At 38.1% G+C, this 25,206-nt stretch overlaps 1 protein-coding gene and 1 pseudogene across 1 annotated transcript in view; both read left to right on the top strand.

Moving 5' to 3' along the window:
- Nucleotides 1–25,206, top strand: part of MTMR8 (myotubularin related protein 8) — a 90,679-nt gene that overhangs the window by 36,224 nt on the left and 29,249 nt on the right. The window contains exons 5-12 of the mRNA XM_069463646.1: nucleotides 703–831; nucleotides 1,966–2,100; nucleotides 5,076–5,208; nucleotides 7,284–7,393; nucleotides 13,381–13,506; nucleotides 14,344–14,393; nucleotides 20,885–21,085; nucleotides 23,589–23,717. Of these exons, the coding sequence (XP_069319747.1) occupies nucleotides 703–831; nucleotides 1,966–2,100; nucleotides 5,076–5,208; nucleotides 7,284–7,393; nucleotides 13,381–13,506; nucleotides 14,344–14,393; nucleotides 20,885–21,085; nucleotides 23,589–23,717 (1,013 nt within the window). The remainder of the gene's footprint in view (nucleotides 1–702; nucleotides 832–1,965; nucleotides 2,101–5,075; nucleotides 5,209–7,283; nucleotides 7,394–13,380; nucleotides 13,507–14,343; nucleotides 14,394–20,884; nucleotides 21,086–23,588; nucleotides 23,718–25,206) is intronic.
- Nucleotides 16,734–17,480, top strand: LOC138378599 (large ribosomal subunit protein uL30-like 1 pseudogene; annotated as a pseudogene).

A 25,206-nucleotide genomic window follows, 5' to 3' on the forward strand; every position in this document is an offset into this window, starting at 1 on the left:
TACAGAACATTCTTGATCTAATCTACCTTGAATTTTTTTCCCCCTGTTCACTTTGTGTTTGTTTGATCTGTTGTCAAATGTTCGGGGTGTTTTTTACTTAGGGGAGTGATTAGAGTTAATTTTGCAATGTTACGTCTATGTTGTTATAATATTTTGTTGCTGTCACTTTGGAAAAATTTATTTTGGTAACCACTAAAAGCTTGTAAATTTGAGAAAATGTGTCAGTCTTTTTATAGAGTAAGTCACACCTAAAATGTCTACAACTCCACCCCCACACTAATGTTTTAAAGGCCCTCCAGTTATGCATACTAAGAACCTAGCATGTAGTTTATGAAAGCATACATCATATATCCTCCTTCTCCACTTGTTTGCCTTATATTTGAATCTATTCATTTTAATTTTCTTATTTATAATCTATATTGTTTGCTCTGGTAGGCAAATATAGGAATTTCAGGGTAGGGTTGTATGTGTGTTTCTGCCTATGGTTTTAGTTATTCTGAAGGCACATTTTGTTCTCATATATCTCAATACCTTCCTTTCTGGAAAATAATAGCATACTTGGAAAAGCTTTTATGCCAAGGATATTTTTGTTCCTATTTCTGAGGCATGAATGATTCTGGATGATAAATACCAGCCAGCTAGTGATGGTTAATTCTGGTCTGTGAAAAATGTAAAAACAATATTGAGCTTATTTTCTTTTAGATATGCAGTACCTACCCACCTGAAATAGTGGTTCCTAAATCTGTTACCTTGGGAACAGTGGTTGGAAGTTCAAAGTTCAGAAGTAAAGAACGTGTCCCTGTACTCTCCTACCTCTACAAAGAGAACAACGTGAGTTAAATAAATTTCTCTAATGGGAACTAAACTTGCCTCTAGAAGACCTGTGTTTAAGTCACCTTACCACTTACAAGCTGTGTGACCTCAAGTAAGTTATTTAACTTCTCTGAACTTCATTACTTATGGAGGTTTATGAGAGGGTCACGTGAGGGAAAAATATATGTGTGCTTTGTAAATTGTCAAATGTTGTACAGATGTTAAGTGGCATTTTAGTGTGTTCATTTGTTTCTTTACTTTTATGTGGATTCCAACTTGGTGGGAAGTTGTGGAATGAAAGGGAGTTAGTTGTATGAGAGAATATTTGGGGACCGTGGCCTCTGACTATGTATATGGATATCCTTGATACTTTCTCACTGCTTTTCGTATAATTTAAAGTAGTAGGAAGAAAGCACTTGGCTCCTCTGCATTTGAGACCCCTTATGTAGGAAATGATAATAGTTCTTCCCTCTTGTGGTCACTTTGAGATCTGGGGTTAGACAAATAGCCAAGTTCTCAAGTGGGCAACTATTCAAATGCTAAAGAGTATAGTAATGCAATTGGGTGTTTTTGTATCAAACTATCAAAGTGAGCAGACTCCTTAGAAACCACACCAAAGTAAAATGAAGTCCATTAACTGATCATTACCAGACATACCTGTTAAATAACTATGTTTTTATGTTGAAATGGCTTGAAACCAAATAGCCTTCTGATTTGGCATTCACTTCTGAAACTAGTGGACCCTGTTTTCTTAAGGAACTCTACATTTTTCCTCTACCTTGAATTCTGCTGCCACTGCAAACTCTGGTTATTGTGGACAATCTTACTGTGAAAAGTGGGGCAGTTTCAGGAAAAATAGCTAGTTCATTATGTATTGAGAAAAGAATTTATTAAGGAAACACTCTAGATGTGATTTTGTTGTAGTCTGATTTGCTAAGACTAGGTTGGAAATCAGAGCCACATGCCTAGGGGAGGTAGGAGGCTGAGTCCAGTGTCAGTGGAATGGTTGGGCTTTAGAGTCACATTTCTCTTGGCTCTTCTCTCTATCCTGAGTTGGCTCATCCTTTCCCTCTACTCACGGAATCTGGGGTCAAGGAGGATTTTTGACCGCCTGTGGTTACGATCACTCAACCGATACACTTTTTCTTACAGGCTGCCATTTGCCGCTGTAGCCAGCCTCTGTCTGGATTTTACACTCGTTGTGTAGATGATGAGCTCTTGCTAGAGGCCATTAGCCAAACGAACCCAGGGAGCCAGTTTATGTATGTTGTAGACACAAGACCAAAGGTATTTGTTGATGACTTATTTGATGCTCCTACCTCTTGTAGTCCCCTCCTCACATGTTGAGACTTGCAGTGTTATTGGGAAAGTTAGGTTTGTGTATGTGGGTTTATTGTATCAGACATTTTGTAAAACATTTGAACAAGCCATTTGGGCCTCCTTTTATAAGCCTGTCACTGTCAAGTGAAGCTGTGAGAATGTATTTTGAACAATCTAGCTTTGACATGTGAATGTGACACCCTTATTTGAAGGCTCATTGACATCCCCTCATCTTTTCCACTAAGTCTCTTCCTCAGCCAGAATCTTCAATATCCCCATTCTGTGATCTAAATTTGCTATCAGAGAAAGAACTTCAACTTAGACACTGGAGACTTACTCCTACCAACATATCTTTTTGTAAATAATTTATTAAGTCACAGTTGGTTAATAATATTTTGGTGTCTCCCAAAGGAGCAGGGTTCACAAATCTGACTGCCGTATGATTAACAAAAAAATCTTTGGCTCATGTGGCAGTAATTTTTTTAGCACCTAGCACTATTAGCTGATTAAATTTTTCCCAGCTCAATGAAGTGCAGTTTAAATCTTGGTCCCAGAGAATAGGAAAAGACCAGGAACATAAATTTGCCATGGATTTTGGCAGTGGACAGGGACCTAGTGAAATCCTTTGATCTTTCCAAGAGGCTGATGCTATATGATTTGTCTGAATGTGTTTTCTTAGGCTTTGTCTCTTTCAAATGCAAATGTCACTGAATAGAGGGACCTCAAATCAACATAAGTATCAGCCTAAACTACTCTCTGCATTTATTCCTTGAGCTTCAACTTTTTGTCTAGCTCTATAAGGGATTGTAGAAGAATTCATTGTGCCCCACAAAGCAAATAAAGGACAGATTCCTTTTTTCTAAAAGATTATCCTTTTTACAAGCAGCCCCAGAAAGAAATAATTTTGCTCATAATTTGATGTGTGGAATGTGACTGACTAGCAGATTTCATTGCTAACTGGTAATCACTAAGTCAATGATTTAGAGCTAGCCTAAGCCAGATGGTTATGATTTCAGAGTTGAGCAATTGGATATATGTGAAACCAGATAGTAGTAACCTTAGTAGCTGTCTGTCCCAATTTTGTGATACCTCACTGACTGTTCGCCAGAGCTACCTACCTAGAACTGACTGAGCTCAAGAGAAAATGAATTTTCCTTTATGCTCAGGTGCCATCCTTCAGTTTCTCAGAAGCTTGCTGTCTTGCTTAAACCATAACTGAATCTGACATTCTGAGATTTGAAAGAGTTTAATCAATTCTGAATCTTTCGTCAAGATTAAATAATCTTAAAATGGTAAAGAGATACATACCAAGCTTTTGAAAAACTAAAGGGTGGATGCCTTTTGTTCAAATTCAACAGCAGAAAGCCCCTTTCAACAGGTCCTCATTTTCCTCTCCAATTCGAGCAAATTAAGACAGGCCTAGAAATATCTGGCAGTCCACGGATGGCTAGATCTATATTTTTAGTAGAAACTATATAGTACTGACACAATTTTGTTCTTAGGAGTCAGACAAACCTCGGGTCAAATCCTGCCTTCAGCCCTTATTCATATGATTCTGGGCAAATTGGATCACCCCTCTGAGCCTGTTTTCTTATGGGGATAATAATAGTACCACTACGTGGGCTGTAGTGAGGATTTAATCAGATAATGTATGTAACTTCTAGCACACTGTCAGGCACATACTATGAGCTCAATAAATATTACATATCTTCTCCATCTGAACATTAAATATGCAGCTATTCCTCAGATCTGCCAGACATATTTCCGAAGAGTATATTCTGGTACAATGTATTAATAGCTACCTGTCTGCGTTAGCTGGCTTACCCAAACCTGAGTAGGGACTACTGTAATTATTGTTTTGTTTGTGAAAGCATTGCTCATAGCAAACTTCCTTGTTACTAAGTGGCTGTTCCTTTCATTTTGACAGGTATTCCTTTCACCTTTGTCATTAATTTAATGAAAGCTCAGTGACACCATCAGTGTGATAAAATATCAAAATTACCATCACGTTTCTCTCTTTAATAAATGTCTTCCCTTTAACAAATGTCTTGCATTCTAAAAAGAATATGTGGAACACATTGACTTTTTTTCCCCTCTGCATGTCTTAACTTTAATAGTTTGTGCTTTGAGGCTTTTGCATTCTTTTAATACAAAAATTACACCTGTCCACATACATGCTCCTCTTGCCTTCTGAAATGCACAATATTGAGAGATGAGAGAATAGGCACAGAAAACAGAAAATCAATTAATTAGTAAAATAGTCATTATCATAGAAGGTATCTTGGCTGCTTTCCAGTTATTGTATCAATATATCTTCTCTGCAAGTCTCATTCATTCCCTACCCTGCCCAGCATTCTTCATATGACCTAGAGATTCTCTGATTACCACTAGGTAAAACATAATGTTAAAATAGCTATTGGTATCTCCATTTCAATTTTAGTGAATAAAAGTCATTTATCTATACAGGTATATTTTAGACATTTTTCTAGAATAGCTATTTAAAACTAATTGGCCCTGACGTTCTTAAACTTCTTTGTAGAGCTTCTTAGTCAGAAAGATTTTTGAACTTTTCCATGTTTTTCAGGATAAAGCCCTTTCAGCTGAGAAAACATTTGTTTGTGATAGGCTGCTCAAAATTATAATTTCAGTTCTTCAGACCAGATATCCTTATAGCTGCCATATCCTTTATCTCTTAAACAGGGATTTAGTAATAAAGCCAAAACACTAGATTTCCTTCTCTTTCCCTATATGAGTCTGTTACTTAAGGTACATGATATAAAAACCAGTGAAATTCTCTCCATTCCAGAATGTATCCTCTCTGATTTAACTTCTTTTTTAATTAGGTAGGATTTAAAACTGTTCAGAATGAGACATTCAAATTGATGAACCCTGTTCTTTCATCATCTTGCCTATGTGCTCTGTTATGTCCTCCACTATTGCAGTTGAATGCCATGGCCAACCGTGCAGCTGGGAAGGGGTATGAAAATGAAGACAACTATGCCAACATTCGCTTCAGGTTTATGGGCATTGAGAACATCCATGTAATGCGGAGCAGCCTGCAGAAACTCTTGGAAGGTACAAGGATTTCCCTTTGGCTAGGCCAGAGGCCATAGCTTTGCATTATTATGTAAGCAAAAAGCATGTCTGATTTGGGGTGTAACATAAAAGCAAGCATAGGGGTGTAACATAAAAGCAAGAGTCAACAAGTGATAAGGTATGTAATCATAGTATGAATCTAGCTTACATAGTACTGAATTATAGCAGTGTTGGTCTTGCAGAGGAACTAAGATGTTTAATTTAATAACTCGATAAAGTCCATCTGGGTCTGGTTGGTATGGAAATCATTTCACTCTATAGAATTACAGAGGTTAATGTTCAGGGGTGGGACAGACCAACATAAATATTAATGGATATGGGATTCATTTCATCATCTTCAAGGTAAGAAATCACCCATTTAATTTGCTGTAGGAGTCAGTCTAATTTCATCACTGTGCTGATGAAGAAGGTGAATTCAGACTTCAAAAGCATAAAGCTGATACCAGACAATTTGGTCATCCATCATCACTGCAAAATAATTGTGTCAGAATGGAAGCAGGGTGGGATTGAGGCCTTACAAGACTCTTGGGTTTAGAAAATTTCTCCTAAAACCACTCCCCAGGATTTCATGATGTGATATGCCAACTCAGGTAGAGATAGTGAAAACTTGCCTTTAGTGAACTCCCTGTTCTTCTTCCCTTTTCTTCAATTTTGTACTAATGTAGTCTGCCAGGACCTCTCCCCTACAACCACCCTTATCAGATTCTGTCTCCTCAGTCTGTGTTCCTTTTAGGATATTAATGTCCCTCTTCCTTAGGTCTCTTCCTCCTTTCTTTTTTGCCCCAGAATATTTTATAGAAGAGGACTTTGTTTTACAGATTTTTTTTATTGTTCTCGTTTTGTTTATTAGAACAAGTTGGTTCTTATAATTAATAATCAGTAATTTCTTTTTTTATTTTTTTATTGATACATAATAATTGTACATATTCATGGATTACATGTTACATCTTGAAACAAGCACACAACATACAATGATCAAATCAAGGTAACTGGGACAAGATTCACCTGAAACATTCATCATTGCTTTATGTTGGGAGCATTTGAAAACTTCTAGCTATTCTGAAATACAGTACACTATCATAAACTATAGTTGCCCCACTGTACCACTGAACATCAGAACTTCTTCCTTCTATTAAACAGAATTACCCCTTCACCAACATCTCTTCATTACCCCATCCCACCACCCTGACCAATCTCTAGTAGCCACCATTGTATTCACTACTTCCTTGAGATCAATTTTTTTTAGGTCCCATATTTGAATGAGAAAATAAAATATTTGTCTTTCTGTGCTTGGTTTATTTCACTTAAAATAACATCCTCCAGATCTACCCATATTTCTGCAAATGACAAAATTTCCTTCTTTTTCATGGCTAAATAATACTCCTTTGTGTACATACACCACATCATTTTTATACACTCATCCCTTGATAAACCCTTAAGCTGACTCCATAATTTAGCCATTGTGAATAATGCTGCAATAAACATCGAAGTGCAAATATCTTCTGGTTACATTTTATGACATTGTTTTACAGATTTTTAAGGCAAAAGATTGCCCTCTGCTCGATACCTAGTGAAAAGTACATTAAAATTAACTGGTTATTTATTTATTTATTTTTTCAACCTGTTGAGACAGCACAGGGCTGCAGGGAGTAGGTGGGAGTGTGGGAGTACAGACAGATGTTAAGGGCCTGCAGAGTTAGGATGGGGATGGGTGGGTGGAATTAGGATGGGGATCAAACGTGTCTTCTAATCAGAGGAGATGTGAGTATTTTCCTATAGATGTTGATTTCGTCCTCTGGCTCTTTTCTTGAGAGATTTCTGAGGGCTTGGGGGTGGGTTCTACAACTCAAGAAAGCTTAGGCCTATTCTGGGAGATCTGGCAGGCTTTAGCCCTAGTTCTGTCCCTGACTCACTGTGTGGTTTCCAACTAATCATTTAACCTTTCTGTGCCTCAGCTTCTTCATTTACAAAATGAGGATCCAATTTCTCCCCTTTCTTGATGAGTAAACTGAGGTGATTGTGAATTTCAATCTCTGCTTCCTTTTCTACCTTAGTTTGTGAATTGAAAACTCCAACAATGAGTGAATTTCTTAGCGGCCTGGAGAGCTCAGGGTGGTTGAGACACATTAAAGCTATTATGGATGCTGGAATTTTCATTACAAAGGTAATAATCAGGACTTTCAAGAATTGCACTGATGCTAATTATGGGATCTGTTGAGGTAGTAGTGTGCCGTGCTGGAAAGAATATTGAAAAGAAACCTAGTTTAATCATTCAACCCTGCCACTAAGTCACTGTGTAATCCTGAGCAAGTCTCTTTCCCTTTCTGGGCCTCAGTTTCTCTATCCGCAAAACAAGGTGGTTGGACTAGAGTCTAATGATATAACTTTGGGGGGCCCCACACAACTCTTTGGGAATATGATTAACCCTCCCCCTCCTGGAAAAATACACATATGTATATGTGTATATAGAAAATGAGCCTTGATTTCAGGGGGTCCACAAACTCCTGGACCTCAGGTTAAAAACTCTCAGGTGATCTCTAATGGTCCTTTGAGCTCACTTATTCTCTGATGTATTTTTGTGTTGATTGTAAGGTATCAAGTGGAGGTCAGAATGGGTGTGAAATAAATGCAGAGCTTGTGTATCTATGAGTTTTCAGAGCTCTTGAGTACAAAGCAGACCTTTTTTCGGGACTTCTTTGTATAAGTCTGCCTCCAAATGCAGTCTAGGCAGACTTTGTCAACCTGTATTTATGCTGACTCAGTTATTTTCTGAGCTCCAGAACCCTGGCCTCTGTATCCTTTGTTAAATGATTTTTTTACAAAAAGGAAATTCATAGTGTACATTTTCTCATTTTGAAGTTTTGATTTTATATATTCCTACATGAGAACTCTCCCTCTTCACTCCATACCCATTATTTGGTGGAAGCAAAGTCAAAAAGGAGAGAATGACTTTTCACCCTCCTGCTGTCCTTTTCTCAGTTGAAGGCAATAATATATATAGCCTCTGGTTTAAAAGGTTTGAAGAGAGTATGTGATTAACTGCCTTAAATATCTGGCCCTAATGCTTTTTCCTTTCCTCATCCTGTTGCCTCACTTTTCATTGTAATGTGTTATTAATGTTCACTATGTGGCACTGTCAATTGTTTCAAGCTCTCTGTTCTAACCATTTTTCATACTGTTCCTTTTTCATATATACCAATAATCTGTTTGCTTTCTGAAACCAATTTATTCGACCAAAGAGAGTAAGGATGGAGAAAATTGATAGACAGTACAACATCATAAATATTAGTTGAACTTAAATGAGTGGACCAAAAAGATAGGCTTGGATTGCACAATGACTCTGTGTTCCTCATCTCCATCACCACCTGTCCTGTATCCCAAGCTTGAGAACTTTAGTTAGCCTTGAATTCTCCCTCTTCCCCTCCATGTGGTAGTTGCCAGCTCCTATCAGTTCTACTTCAAAAGTGTTTCTCAAATCTGTCCTTCCTTTCCAGTCTCTACCGCTAGTTGCCTAGTTACGACAGTTGCCATCCATTGCCCAAGGTACTATAATGACCTCCTAACTGCTTGTCTCTAGTAGTTGCTCCCTGGTTTGGTGACCAAATTGCCACTAAAGTCATCTGTCTTGAACACATCTGATCATGTTACTTAAAGCTTAAAATTCTCCAGTGGTTTCCTATTCTATTGCCTGTAATATCCTGTAGCTTGACATTCAGAGTCTTTCACAATCTTGTCCCAGCTTGGCTGGAGTAGACTTCTTGCAGTTCTCTAACTTGCTATTTTACTTCTTTCTCTCTCTCGCCTTCTTTTTTAAATCTTTACTTTATTTACTTACTTTTCTCATTACAAAAGCAATACATGTACATTATCAATGAATTAAACATTTCAGAAGTATATAACATAAAATGTAAACATTCCCCATAATTTGCCCCACAACACGCACACATCATTATTAATGTTTATGCCTCTTGATCAGCATTGTCCATTTGAACTTTCTGTGATGATAGAAACGGTCTGTAGCTTTACTGCTTAATACAATAGCCACTAGCCCCGTGTGACAATTGAGCACTTGAAATGTGGCCAATAAAACTGAGGAACTGAATTTATAATTTTATTTAGTTTTAACAAATTCAAATTTAAAGAGTCACATATGTCTAGTGCCTACCATATTTTATAGTGCAGCTCTAGAGTTTTTCAACATACACACTCACTTATATTATTAATTTGTAAAAATTGGATCGTACTGTGCATACTGTTCTGCAAATTACTTATTATACTTAATGTATAATGAGCATTTATTTTTTCAGGTCAGTTCAGTCAGTACTACTGCATTCTTTTCAGCAACTATATACAATTCCATTGTGGAAATTTACCATAGTCCCCTGTTGATGGGGAACTTAGTTGTTCCCAGTTTTTCACTAAGACAAACATTGCTACACTAACTAACCTTAAACATATATCTTCACAGAAGGGGATTTTCTGAGTCAAAGAGTATGAATATTTCAAATATTATTATATATGGTCAAATTGCCCTCCAAATAGATAGTACCTGTTTCCATTCCCCCATTCCCACCAACAGTGCCTATTTTTCTATGTTGCCAGTAATAGTTGTCATCAGTCTTTTTAATCTTTGCCAGTGAGATAGGTGATAAATTATATATCATGTTTTAATTTGTATTTCTTTAATCATTAGTGAAATTAAGCATCTTTTCCTATCTACCAGTGACATTTCACTCCATTTGGGGCCCTAAACAAAGAGCATGGTTGGTGCTGTCAGGCCTCTGATACTATCTGAGGTGTCTGCTTAACTGAGAAATTAAAAAAGTTAGTTAATCTTTTTCCAGATCTCTTTTACTCTTTTCTTACCTACAATCTGACTACCCTTCTAGGAATTCCATTTTTCTTGCACTCCACTACAAAGATTACTCATTGCTCCACATGCCATGACCCATAGGATCCAGGGCAGATTCAATATGCTCCTTGCTCCTTACAAAACTCCTTCTTCCTTTCAGGTCTATTTTATTTAGCCATACTACCCTGTACCCCTCCTAGTTACCCTCCCTCCTCCATTAAGGACTTTGGGAATGGCCTTGCCACCTTCCTCTCTATCCTGATTATTCCCTCTTCCATGGAGATTTGAATGTCCATGTATAACATATCAAACATTCTGTACTTACAGTTCTTTGAGCTTTTATACTCCAGCTTTCACACCCTTATAGTTAGCATATTTCTTCTGTATCGTGGAGACCTCTATACTTTCAGTTCCTCTTTGTCCAAACTTCTTCCACCTTCTTCCCTATTTACCAAGACCTGATGGTGTAGCACCTCATCCATTATACCTTGCCCTTTATCCTTCACTCTACCTATCCTGCCAGCCATAGTCATTCTTTGCTGTTACACCCCAGCTGCTAAGTATTGCTGCAAAGAAATAAATCCCATAGGCATGTTAATTGGTACTATCATAGGTTTATGGTCTGTAATCTTAGATGAAGTCCTAAAATAGTAGAACTTAGCTACTTAAAGTAGCTACTTTAAATAGTTAAAATAACAGTTATTTTATATGTCTCTGGTTGGGTCCCAGTCCTGTTCCACCAAGGAGGTATTCCTAATCTTTACCTTGTTTTCAAGCTGACTACAGCACCGTTACCTTCCCTCTCTGTAAACACATATTCATACATGTCTCCTTCTTCATGGAAAAATCAAGATGATACTTCATCTTCCCACTATTATTCTTACCATCTTTTTTCATGTCTTCTTCCTTGCTATCTCAGAGGACATGGTATCCCATGTCTCCTGTGTAAGGCTATTCCCTCTACCTATACTCTAAATCCTATCCCCTTCTACTTCATCAAGGAATTAGCTCTGTCAAGTCCTCTTTCTCCTACATTTTCAACTTACTCTTTTTGACTGGCTTCTTGCCTCAAAAGTCTACTCAAATATTTTCTCATTCCTAGGGAAAAAGAACATTTCTGACCCTCTTCTAGCTATTGCCCTCTTTCTTCTTGGTTAGAACATTCTTAAAAGTAGTTGGCCTTTCCTGTTAGCACTTCCTCATCTCCCTTCACCCTTCAGCCCACTATGTTCTGATTTCCATGCCATTACTATTGCTCTTGTTGAGTTTACTAATGACCTTGACTTGCCAAATCTAAGGATCACTTTTTAATCTTTATTTTTAACCTCTCCCCTGCATTTGGCACTATTTACCCATTTCTATTTGAATGTTTTTGTAGTCCTGACTTTAACTACACCCTATTCAATTTCTTTCTACCTTTTGGGCTTCATTTTCACAGGCTGATTCCTGTAATAGCCCTCCTTCCTCTACTTCCCCTTTAAAGGTCACTGCTTTGTAAAGTATTTTTTCACTTTTGGTCTCTGCCTGAACAGTATCAGCTATGCACACAGTTTCTCCTATTATCTCTATTCAGTTAGTGGTTAAATCTATGCTCTTGCACAGCTATTTCCCTCCCTTAAACTCCAAACCTACATATCTAATTATCCACTGGATTTTTCACTGGATGTCCACCAACTACCTCAGACTTACCATGGCCAAAACTGAAATCTTCTTACCTACCCCCACTACTACCTACAACTTGCTTCTTGTTCTGTTTTCATTACTCAAACTAGTCGTACTGCCATCTACCTGGTTACTAAGCTACACATTTCAGAGTCATCCATGACTCTTCCTTCTCCTTCATCCCATATCCATTCTCTCACTATGTTCTATTAAATTTTCATACTTAGCATACCTCTTCTCTCTACTGCCTTACTTCAGGCACTTATGGCCTTTCATGATTTTAGTAGCTCTTTGACTAATCTTCCTGTATCCAAGCTCATGTCCTTCTAATCCATTCTCTTTACTGCCACCACAGCTGTCTTTCAAAAATACATACCTGATCATGGTACTCCTTTGCTTTCAGCTCCTTATTGCCACCAGATAAAATGCACACTTGGTCAGTCTGACTCTTCCTTTCCTTGCCAGTTGTGTCTCTCCTCACTCCCTCATTCCCAGCCTAGCCTCAGCCATTACCAAGCAACTTAACCATTCCTCCCCTGTGCCATGCCTTCTTGCCTGTATATATACTGGTTGTTCCCCCTGCCTGGAATGTCCTTTCCTCCTGGTCAGTCTGGAAATTGCCTATTCATCTGTGAAAACCTACTTTAGTTATCTCCTCCTCTCTGGTTATCTTTTGTATCTTTGTTGTACCTGGTATGGACTTTTACTGTTTTATATATTGTCAGTTTGCAGTCATTCATTTAAGTGTTTGTCTTCTTTTATTCCAAGTGCATATCATAGTGCCTCTTATACAGTCACTCAGTAATAATTGGCTAGGTATGTGGATGAATGAATGAGTGAATTAATCAATGTCCTTCTTCTTCACCTGAGGAAGTCCTACTCCTTCAAGGCTCAAACTTCCCTGGCTTCTGCAAAAGGATACAGTTACTACACATTACTTTATAGTAGTAATTTTTCCACTGTATTACAATTATTTACTTACCTTTGGTCACCCTGACTAGTTTGTGAGCTCCTCGAAGACAGGAACTGAGTCTCATCTTTGCATCTCTAATACCTAGCACATACCTGGCACATAGGGTTATGCAATTAAGTATTAGAATGAATAAATGATCAAAATCTACCATTGCCAAAATGGCCCAGATTGAATAATCGCCCAGATCTTTATATCATTCTGATTATATAAAAACCGACCTAAGACAGGCAAGCCCCTCCATCTTAAGTTGGAAGAATTTGTGTTAGTAAGATTAAATGGCTAGAGGAGATTGTTGTCAGATCTGAGACTGGAATGCAGAGCCGTCCTGTGTTTTTGAGCATTAATTCTTCCTCCTGTTCACTCCTCCCTCTAAGAATTGATTGTTGTCATCTTCAGAAGTTTTGTGAATTTAGAACTCCTCTCCTGTTCTTCTTTTTACCCTGTGTCATGGGTTCATTTTGATTTTCTTTTCCTTTTAGGTAAGCTCTCCTCCTTCTCTTGTACTCCATTATTTTCTTTTTCATTCCCCATAGAGGATGCTGACATTGTGAGAAGCCCAGTAAGACCTTCTCTGTACCGTAGGGATAGTATTTGACAATTCTTTATTAACACAGCAAGCTATGCAGAGGTTGCTTATGGTACTTTTTGCCTCTTGTCTTCACAGGCAGTGAAGGTAGAAAAGGCCAGTGTTTTAGTCCATTGTTCTGATGGGTGGGACCGCACAGCACAAGTCTGCTCGGTGGCCAGCATCCTCTTAGATCCATTTTATAGGACATTCAAAGGACTCATGGTAAGACAGTGAGTGATTGTATTTTACTTTGCATGAATGACAGATTGTAAAAAAAATCACAAAGAACTCTCAACTAACTTGGTTTTTACTAGAATTAGCTCTAAATCTACAAAAATAGCTGTTTTTCAATTTAGCTTCATTCCATTAAATAAGGTGTGTACATTTCATATACTTTCTGTTGTGCATTCAAAGTATTTCTTATCTATCAGAGGGTAAGTTATATGTAAGAGGCTGCTGTAAGGAATGGGAAAAGCTCAAAAAGTTTGCAAAGCTGAATGGCTGACTTTTATAAATAAATAGTTTGTCTGATAGGCACATCATCTTTAACATGTCAGCTGTTTGAATGCCAGACTCATGATTGTTTTTTCGGAATCCATTTGTTTCACGGAATCCAAGGCTTCTTAGTTGATCTTTCTAAGAAACAGAACTCACAATAGTGATTTATCCTCATTTCTTTGGAAATTTTTTTAATAATTAAAAATAGTTTTGTTATTGGTACAAACCCAAATTCTGCCTTTAGATTCCTGTTTTTCAAAGGTTCAATTTAATATACTTATCTGGTTTGCATTTAGTTATAGCTCAATGACTTGCCACACCAAAAGAAATGTGACACTGGCTACAAATCCAGAATAATTTCTCCTGAGAGCATCTGAAATTTGAAGGCAGCCTATATAAACCTGTAAATGAAATCCAAGTTACTTACTTAGTTATCATTTGGGAAAATAACTTTATTTTACAATCAGTTCAACCCTTTCAGCTAAGTGTTTTGATATTCTCATGTGTATTGTTAATTTATGATTTTCCTAATGTAAACTCTTCTTTTTCTATAAAATGAAGATCCTGATAGAGAAGGAATGGATATCCATGGGCCACAAGTTTTCCCAAAGGTAAAAATACCCTTATTTTGAAGGAGGAAAGTTCATTAGGGTGAGTTTTATCAAAACTCCAGTATGCTCTTATGTAGGAAGGAATAGTAAATTGAACATGACATCTCTTTTCATCAAGAAACAAGTATTCCAGACACTGTGTTGGGACACTGAGTATATGGAGCTAACCAAAATATCATCTTTGCCTTCAAGGAGTGCAAGCAGTTATATCAAATTGTTAAATATTTCAGGGAAGAACAAGGCATCACAGGCCACACAGGGAAAAGTGCCTAACTCTGCATGAGGAGATCAAGGTAGGCTTCCAGAAGTAGGTGGCATTTAAGCATGAATTTTTGGAGATAAATAAGAGTTTGATAGGCAGAACAGAAGGATGAGGAGGGCATTTAAGTAGGGAGACTAGTATTTCAGACAGTGTGCCTTTTAACCTTTTTTAAGAAAAAGGGACAGGTACATTTTTTTCACCCCCCCCATTTGTCATTTTTTTTTCAGAAGCAGGTGCAGATTTCTGTGTTTTACTAAGGGGTAGGGGCAAGGGCTTACATTTATCTATTGTCTGCTATAAACCAGCCTCACTAAGGCTTTACCTATGTTTACCAGAACAATCAATAAATATTTACCACCTAACAATGTGTTGTACACTATATCAGACACTAAGGTGGTCCCAAAGGCAAATAAAATGTGAGTTTTATCCTCAGGGATGTTATAATTCTGGTCTTATTCGCCCACATTGATGTGTATCCATTTAATTTCATTTGCTTGCCCTTCTCTAGCCATTTGGGTCCTTCCATTTATTCTTCCTTCATCAACCAACATTGTACCACTCATTATGTCAAGCATTGAGAAGACTAAGTTGAATCAGATATGGTCCCTGTCCCTTCTTTTAAAGAAAAGGAAATCAGTAATGACAGTATAGTATGATAAGTGCTAAGACAAAGGAAAACATAAATAAAGGAATCTTATCCATTCCAGGGCAAAGAAGACTTCCTGGAATAGGTGAAAGCATTTTAGGACTGATGTGTGTTTAACGCCACCATAAGGGCGTTAAACAGGATGACTTTGAACAGGGCAATGATATGATGATCAGATCTATATTTTAGAAATATCTCTCTTGCAGCAGTGTGGAAGATTGAAATTGAAGGCAAGAGGATGAATTAGAAGACTGTGAGAATTGATGAAGGCTTGAAAAGAGATAGAAGTAATGGGAGAGATACAAGGGTATTCAAAATGTAGAACTGACAGAACCAGGAGATGAGAGAGAAAGTCTAGAAGAAGTCTAGAAGTTTCTGCCTTAGGTAGCTGGGTTTACTGAGATGGAGAGTACTAAATGATACAGGGCAGGTTGAGAGGGGAAACATGGTTTCAGTTTGGGACTTATTTGGCATGAGGCATCCAAGAGATGTCCAGTAGGGAGACTATTCAGTACAAATATGGAGCTCACCAGTTCTGGATTGGACAGAGAGGTCTACAGGATTGAGAGTTATCTGCATATAAGTAGTAGTTTAATCCGTGGATTTGGATAAGGTAACCAAAAAAATCGTATGTAGAGGAAGAAGAGCCAAGGGACAGGACAGAGCCTTGGATAATACTGACACCTGAAAGTCTAGTGAAGAAAGGAATCTGTGAAGGTGGCTCTCAAAGAGTGGTTTAGTGAGGTAATGATAAATCTAAGGATAGGAAAAGGAAAAAAATAAGAGATGAGACTCTCAAGTGAGTAGTCAGCAGTGTTATATGCCTCAGAATAACCCAATAATCCACTTTGGCAATTTGCAGGTTTTATTTATTATTATTTTTTTTTTTAGACAGAGTCTCACTCTGTTGCCCAGGCTAGAATGAGTGCCGTGGCGTCAGCCTAGCTCACAGCAACCTCAAACTCCTGGGCTCAAGCGATCCTCCTGCCTCAGCCTCCCGAGTAGCTGGGACTACAGGCATGCGCCACCATTCCCGGCTAAATTTGCAGGTTTTAATGATCATTAGTGATAACCAGTTGAGTAAAGTGGTGGAGGCAGAAGCCAAATGGCAGTGAATGGAGGCATGAGCAAGAGATGAATTGAAGAATGTTGAGTATGTAAATCTTTTTCTAAGCATCTTGAATCTGAATGGGGTAGAAAAGAAGGGGTGATACCCAGATAGGGTTATGGGTTTGAGGAAGAGTATTTCAAGACAGGAGAGATTTGAGCAATTTCTTGTGCTGAGAAGAAATATTAAATGAGATAAGGTTGAAGATATGAAAGAGACAGTCTTTGGTAGAGTAAGTCTTATGAACAGACTGGAGAGGGTGAAAGTTCCAATTCAAATGAAAAGATTAGCTTAAGCTATAAGTTAGAACACCTCAACACTAGAAAGATGGCGGAGCAAGAGGAAAGGAACAAAATCCCTTTGGTTCCAGAAAATCTACTGAAAAAGAAGAAGGCTTACCAAGCGCTTAAAGCCACCCAAGCAAAGCAGACAGTTTTGGCAAAGAAGGAGCAGAGGAAAGGAAAAGGGCCCAGATTTAAGTGACTGGAATCATTTCTACATGATTCCTGATGGCAGCAACACGACAGGGTGCATCTCAGACAACTAGAAGTGAAACCTCATGCCTTGGAATTGCCGGATAAACATTCCTTGGCCTTTGTTTTATGCATCCAAAGGATTAATGGGATGAGTTCACTGTTGCAAAAGACCATTGCAAAATTTCACCTAAAGAAAATTTTCAGTGGTGTCTTTATTAGAGTCACCCCTCAGAGCCTAAAAGTTCTGTGTATAGTGGAACCTTATGTGACCTGGGGATTTCCAAATCTGAAGTCTGTCCAGGAACTTATCTTGAAATATGGACAAGGCAAGGTCAAGAATAAGACCATCCCTCTGACGGATAACACAGTGATCAAAGAGCACCTGGGGAGGTTTGGTGTCATTTGCTTGGAAGATCTCATTCATGAAATTACCTTCCCAGGGAAGTATTTCCAGGAGATCTCATGGTTCTTGCATCCTTTCCAACTCTCAGTGGCCTGTCATGCTACCAAGAATAAAGTGGGCTTCCTCAAGGAGATGGGCTCACCTGGCTATCAGGGTAAACGCATCAATCACCTCATCCGCCAGCTGAACTAGACCCAGAATGTCTGAAAGCACAGTGCACTGGGAGCATGTGTTTTTGGGTTTTGGAATTATCAAGTATCTTCAGAGAAGATTATTTTCTGCTCTATCTTCAAAAATGAAGGGAAGGGTCAGAGAAAAGACAGTAGGTTATGCTCATGGCAGGAACCTCTAACCACAGTCTGGTTCCAAGGGAAAATTCCAGTGTTTTCCACTTTGGTTGCTGCTACCTCTGAAATCAGCATGTGCCATGGAGAAAGGAGTCCTGCTTTGTCAGATCTTCTATCCTGAGGTTAAACATTAGTGAATGAATGACTCAAGCATGTGTACAGGGATCTCTAAGACTCCTGCAACGTGGTCCAAGCCCACGTGCATACTTGAATCTGGGTATTCCCAGGGTTTTGTTTTGAAAAGACTTAAAATACAATTAGGAAGGAGAATGCAAAAACAAGTGCTCAGTTGTCTCTTTGAATCCATGTTCCAAGTTTTCAGTGATGGCTTTGAGAGCTCTCAGACTTGGCTAGCTCTAAGTGTATCTGGTGGCTTTTGAATCCTACCCTGCAACTGATTTAGTCCCTTTCTCAAGTTCAGGATTTGAGCATGAAGAACCACTTTGCCAGGTGCATGCATATACTCAAAATTTTGCTTACAATTTTAGGGTGTTCATAGATTCTTCTCCCTATAGACCTTTGCACTTCATGTGAGGAAGTCCTGATTTTCCCAGGATTGATCACCCAAGCCCTGATCTTGCTAGTCTCTGGTTCCATTGTCTTGTGAAAGACCAAAGCTGACCAAGATAGCATTTCCCCTTCACAGTGGCAGATTGTGTTGCCCCTTGCACCATCAAGTCTGGGAAATGCCCACCCCCTCACCCCTGGGGTTCAGGATGGAATTTCTTGGTTTCTCTGATGATCATGTTTCTCCTTAAAAACCAAGATCAGGAAGTAATGAACCATTTTCTTGGTTTGGCATGGATGAACTTAGCACTATTTGGCTTTTTAGGCACCTGGTAGGCAGCTTAATTGACCTTTTTCTTGCATATTCTGGACTCCAGAAGTATTGCCCTTTGTCCTGCTGGTAATGTAGTAGGCCAGCAATAGACTTTCTGAAGATGTTAACCTTAAAGAAGTTAGTCTGATACTGTTTGTGTTTTTTCATCAGTGTCTACTTCTAAGCAGGCCTTCACTTGGTTGCCTCAGCTTGCCATCTGAGCAATTGGTGAGGATGTACCAGGCCTAGGTTAAATTTGGAAATATGCTTGACCATTGTGTCCCTGGTCCTCTCAGGTCAGCTTTGGTGCAATTTTGGCTCAACATAGCTGTGAAATTGAGTTACAGGTATAACAGTACCTTAAAATGTGCTAGATTATAAAGTAATTAATTAGGTTGGTTGGCTCCAGAATTAACCTGCCAGCAATAGATGTTATAGATGTTACTCTTATATTTTAAAGCATTGTGAAATCAGATTACCTTAAAATGATGTATCACAAAGTCATGGGAAAAAAGCAATTGTGAGTATGGAAGCCCAGGGCTTAAATCCCTGCTGTCTTATACTAAATATGGGAACAGTGTTTCCATTCTTGCCTGTGAAATAGAGCTAACACCCTCTAGCATGTCTGCCTCACGTGGTGGTTAAAAGGATTGAGCAAAATAATAGTTTGTAATTTATAATTGTATATAAATAAAAGGTTATCACAAAAACAACAACAACAACAACAACAACAAAAATAGAACACCTCTTTCATGGAGACTGGATGGAAAGACAGGCAGAGAAGTAAGTGTGTGATGTCAGAGGCAGAAGTTAGATATATATATATTTTTTTACTTGATGGCCTTGATCTTTTCAGTGACACTGTAGACTCTGGTATGAAGGAAGATGTGAAATGGCTTAGGAGTTTGAGAGGATAGTTTAAAATTTGCAATAGCTATAAGAGTAATATACACATGGTATTAAGGGAATACATAAAGATTATTTGGGAGCAATTAAGTCCCAGCTCAATGTGGGGACTTAATTTTAAAAGGCATGAATTTGTATAGTTTTATAATTTTTGCAAGCATTATTCATCAGTCAGGATGTAGGAGCAGAGAACATAACTTTTGAGGCTGATCTGTGGTTGGATTTTGAAGGAGAATAATGACAAGAAATGCCAGAAAGTTGAAGACAGTGGGGAGAGAATAGTTGATGGGACAGACTATGAAGTCTAGGCTGGTTAAGGAAGACCAAAGGGAAGTCCATAGGAATCTGGCATGTAGAGAGGTCCTGACATGAGAGCTGAAGGAGGTAAAATGAGCAACCTTTGGAAATATAATATATGGTGTTCAGAGGGGGATATTGGGATTAAGATTTCAAAGGTGGAGTAAGAACTCGTAGGTGATTTCAAGAACCAGCCTATGGCCATGGATTCAGGAGACTGGAGTAGGGGTAAAGATCAGTGAAGATATTGGATTTGGGCTAGTTAAGGAACCTATTAAGCTAGTGTTGGTCATCTACATCAACACCAAAGATAAGTACTTAAGATAGGAGTCAGATTCTTCAGAGAATGTGGGGAAGTGACCCAGAGATTGGTAGAAGACAATTGAGGAAAGGGAAGGTAAATAAGCTAAACAGCATGACTTATAATGGAGTGTTTTTAAGAGAATGAAAGGGGTAGTAGTTTGGAAGCAGCAGTAAGAGCAAGGAGAAAGTAGAACCCACCTCTGCCCTGATTTAGGGTTATGGTATGTGGAAAGTGAAATGATTATTGTTCTCCATTTGATTTGGGCCCCAAGGAGAGGTGGTATCTTTGTGAGCCAGGTCACAGTTATATCAGAAGGTAGAAAATGTTCAGCATAGAAGCTGAGGATGCTGTGTTGGTTTCCAGTGGATGGTAGGGTTGGTAAAGAGGGAATTATGGGGGAGGAAACATAAACAGTTCTGGGATGAGGTTTCATTCATGCATTTAATAAATGTTTCTTAAATACCTATTTTGTGCCAGGCACTGCAGGAAACAACATAGATGTGGTCCTTGCTCACATAGAGCTAAATGTGGCTGTTTAAATTAATTAAAAATAAATACAATTAAAAATTGAGTTCCTCAGCTACACTAGCCACATTTCAAGTGCTTAATAGTGACTTCCGTAGTGGACAGCACAACTGTAGAACATTTCCATCATTGCAGAAAGTTCTATTGGAAAGAGGATGTAAGAGAAAATAGACTAGATGACCAAAGGGTTTACAGTCTGGATGACAGTGCAGGGTACCAGTGGCGAAGAGGTTTGCTGGGATTAACTAGCTTTGAGATTCTGGCTGGCATTTTACCATGAGGTGTTTCCTTGCCACTGCCAACAGAGACAGAAGGTGACCTCGTTATAGCCTACTCCAAACAATATAATCTCTGACACTAACCACTGTCCTTCTTTACCTTTATTTGCATCTCTTAGGTGTGGCCACCTGGATGGAGACTCAAAAGAAGTGTCCCCTATCTTTACCCAGTTCCTAGATTGTATTTGGCAATTAATGGAACAGTTTCCCTGTGCCTTTGAGTTTAATGAAAACTTCCTGTTGGAGATCCATGACCATGTTTTCTCCTGCCAGTTTGGAAACTTCCTTGGAAACTGTCAGAAGGATCGGGAAGATCTAAGGTGAATTCACTTTGTGAGGAGATACTAAATAGGGAGACGGGGGTTCCTATAAAAGGAATGAACCCACCACCTTGAATTTGGGACAGCAGTCAGGAAAACGAAGTAGGTAACAATAATTAAAAGAACTTTTGAAGCATAAAGCACTCAGTGTTTACATAGGGATCTCTCAGAACCTCAGATTCCTTGTCTATAAAACATGAGTAATATTTTCAGAGTAGTCATGAGGAGCCAGTAAAATAATGGATGTGCAAGGGCTTTGTGAAGAATCAATTGCTGTGCAGATGTGAGTAGTCATTATCTATAGTCCTTTTTCACTCATATCAGAGATCACAAACTGGCAACTCATAGGTTATACCTGACCTAATCATGTTTTGTTTAGTCTGTGGAGTATTTTTTAAACTGTGAATTAATTGTCAACATTTACATATCAAGAGATTTCACATATAACAAGATTCCAATATACCAAGATATTCTGAAAAATCAGGAGCTCTGGCAACACTGGATCTGCATTTTCTCATGACAGTAATCAACTAGAGCTGAATAGTAGCTCCTCCATTTGGATGAGGCAAATTCACTCTTGCTGGCCACAGTTCTCACCACTCCCTGTAGTTTATCCTCAGCCCCCTTCTAATGTTATCTGCTCAGTTCCCATAGGCACTTGAGTTTGCACTCTTGTGGGTAAACTAACATCCCCACAATATATAAAACATATATATGTATAGATGTATACATACACACACACACTTAAGTACTTAAATATATACTAACATCCCCACAATATATAAAACATAAGTACTTTTTGAGATTGACAAGACAGAACACCTGTGAGCAGTATTATCTTTATTTTAGACACAGAAAAAGAAATAGACAGAAAGGTAGCTGTTTCACAACTCATGCCTATTTCATAGCTGTTGGCTGAGTTAGCAGTTAGCCCAACTTCTGAGGCCCCTTTATGATGTAGCCTGGATGACATCACCTCTCTGTGATTCTGTTTTCCTGTCAACACAGAGAATAGTGATGAGTCTTCCTACTTTAACATTTGTATTTACTTGGTAGCTTCCATGCACATTTCTCTTTCTGCAACAAGACCTTTCTCACTCCCTCCCCAAATGCTTTTTTATAGATATTCATTGTCTCTAACTTGCTTCCCTAGGCATTAATACCCAAGATCTTTTCCATAATCTTTTCTCCCCCTCTTGAAGTCAAGTTACTATAGCTGGACCCATTTCCCACACAAATCTGAATCTACACATAAAAGTACAAAAGTTGAAGATTTTAACATGTTAAAATAGTGATTAATTAAAACAAACAGAAGCGTCATTCATTTATGAAAGGAAAAGCATGGGCTTTAGAATCAGGCAGACCTGGGTTTAGACTTTGGCTCTGTCACCTAGTATCTATTTGACACTTAGCAAATTAATTTTGTCTCATTTTCACATTAGTAATTTGGGGCTAAAACACCTCACAGCATTTTGTTATGAAAATTTAAGGAAGTATTTTAGATCAAGAGTCTGGAACAGTGTTTGACACATAGTAAATACTCTACAAATATTGGTTACCTTATTTCTGCAAGATTTTTTTCTGTTTGTAACCAACGACAGGTGAGAAAGATGGATATACAGGGCCCTTGGCCTCACTGAAATGGTTTGATGATTGTGAAAGTTACAGGACCTCAATTTTAGTTCTTACCATCCATACCACTCCTCTTCAGTTCTTCTTAAACTTTCTTTGACATGATGTATGCAGATGACCTTCCCATGCATGGTTACACAGCATCTCTCATTGAAAACCAGTGATTCCCATGCATTTTGAGGTGTTAACTAAGGGGCTTCCTTGCTAGTTGAACAGGCTCACCATGGTTTCAACTAAAGTATAAGAATCAGACTCGCAATATAAATACCACAGTCTTTAGTTGCCCACCTGGGATAACTTAATGAATATTTGCTAGTATAGATTTCTAATTGTCTTTCAGTGTATTAAACCTTCTGAAGGGAAAAGAAGCTGGCTTTAAATAAAATGAAATACAGAAAAGCCAGAAATTCACCTTCTCGGATTCCTGTTTCTTAATTTACTAGACCTTTGAAAACAATGCTAGAATTTTTAAAACTGTAAAGGTCTTTGGTTCATAGTATCCTAGATTTAGAAGAGACCTTAGGGACTACATTTACAGTTGAGGAAACAGGCCCAGAAAGAGCTAGGGATTTTCCCAAGATAACACAGCTATTCCACAGCAGAGACTAGACTGAGAATCTCCTGCTGCTCTCCAATATGGAACTCTTTCTGACTTCTTATTCATTTTAAAGATGTATAAATTGAAGCTCAAATAATTTGTTATTCTATCAACACTTATTAGCAGCTTATTTTCCTTCTATCATACCTATCCCTCACTCTTGAGTTGGGCTTACTTATTAGTAAAATTTGACTGATTATCAAGTTTAACAGGATGGTTGAGATTACTTGCTTGCTGCTTTTAATTTGGGGGCTTGTTTTTCTTTTCTGACAGAGTGTATGAGAAAACACATTCCGTGTGGCCTTTCTTGGTTCAGAGGAAACCAGACTTCAGGAACCCTCTCTATAAAGGCTTCACTGTGTATGGGGTACTCAATCCTAGTACTGTGCCCTACAACATTCAGTAAGTTCCTAAACTGTCCCCTCTTTTCTTATAGCAGGCCCCGGGCCTCAGCTTCCTTGATGCTCCTTAAATAGCTGCCACCATCTGCACAAGCCTGACTATGGAGTAGGATACTCTGTCCCCATATCACCCGTTCCTTGCTGCCTCTGAAACTAAGAGCTTAACTCCTTTTTATTTGGAGGGGGGGCTTTGCTATTACCTGCTTAGGAAAATAAACAAGAAATAATAATTGATTTGTGGGACTGCAACCAGTCAGGATACAGGCTGTTTCATTCCTTTAGTCTTCCTCTGTATCCTCCTCTTCTTTTTATCCCTTTCCCCAACAAAGAAAGGGAAAATGAGAGAAACAAAGAGAATGCTGGCATTGTTTGCTATATTTTTCCAAAGCTTCTGTAGGCTGGAAGTGCTCACGGACAGCTGAATAAGTGTAAGACAGAGCTGAATACGTTTATTAGCTCTAATAGTTTGTTTTGTAGATTCTCTAGTATTTTATAAATACAAGATCATGTCATTTCTAAATAGAGATAGTTTTACTTCTCCTTTTACAATTAAGATGCCTTTTATTTTCTTGTCTAATTACCTTGGCTAGAACTTCCAGTACAGTGTTGAGTAAAAGTAGTGAAAGCAGGCATCTTTGTCCTGTTCCTGATCTTAGGGGGAAAGCTTTTAGTCTTTCACCAGTGAGTATGTTGTTAGTTGTAGGTTTTTTACAAATGTCCTTTATCGTGCTTAGGAAATTCTCTTCTGTTCCTAGTTTGTTGAGTGTTTTATTTTACTTTTGTAGTATTACTACTTTTTAAAAAAATTTAATTGACACATACATATTTATAGGATACAGTGTGATGTTTCAATACATGTATACATTGTGTAATGATCAAATCAGGGCAATTAGCATATCCATTACCTCAAATATTTATCATTTCTTTATAGTCAAAACATTCAAAACCTTTTCTTGCTATTTTGAAATATACATTATTGTTAACTATAGTCACCCTTTAAGCAATAGAACACCAGAACTTGTTTCTCCTATCTAATTGTAACTTTGTACCCACTGACCATTTTCTCCCTATTTCCCTCTCCTGCACCCCTCCCCAGGCATTGGTAACCACTGTTCTATTCTCAACTTTTGTAAGGTCAACTTTTTAGATTACAGATATGAGTGAGATCATGCTGCATTTGTCTTTCTGTACCTGACTTATTTCACTTAACATAATGTCCTTCAAGCTCATCCATGTTGCCATGAATGACAGAATTTTGTTCTTTCTTTGTCCCTAAATAATATTTTGTTGTATGTGTATATACCACATTTTCTTTATCCATTTATCCATTTATGGACACTTAGGTTGATTCCATATTTTGACTATTGTGAATAGTGCTTCAGTAAACGTGGGAGTACCCATATTTCTTCGACACACTTTTTATTTCCTTTACATATATATATCTCCAGTTATGGGATTGCTGGATTGTATTGATTTTTTGAGGAACTTTC

This window comes from Eulemur rufifrons, chromosome 30, assembly GCF_041146395.1.
Source record: "Eulemur rufifrons isolate Redbay chromosome 30, OSU_ERuf_1, whole genome shotgun sequence".
NCBI lineage: Eukaryota > Metazoa > Chordata > Mammalia > Primates > Lemuridae > Eulemur > Eulemur rufifrons.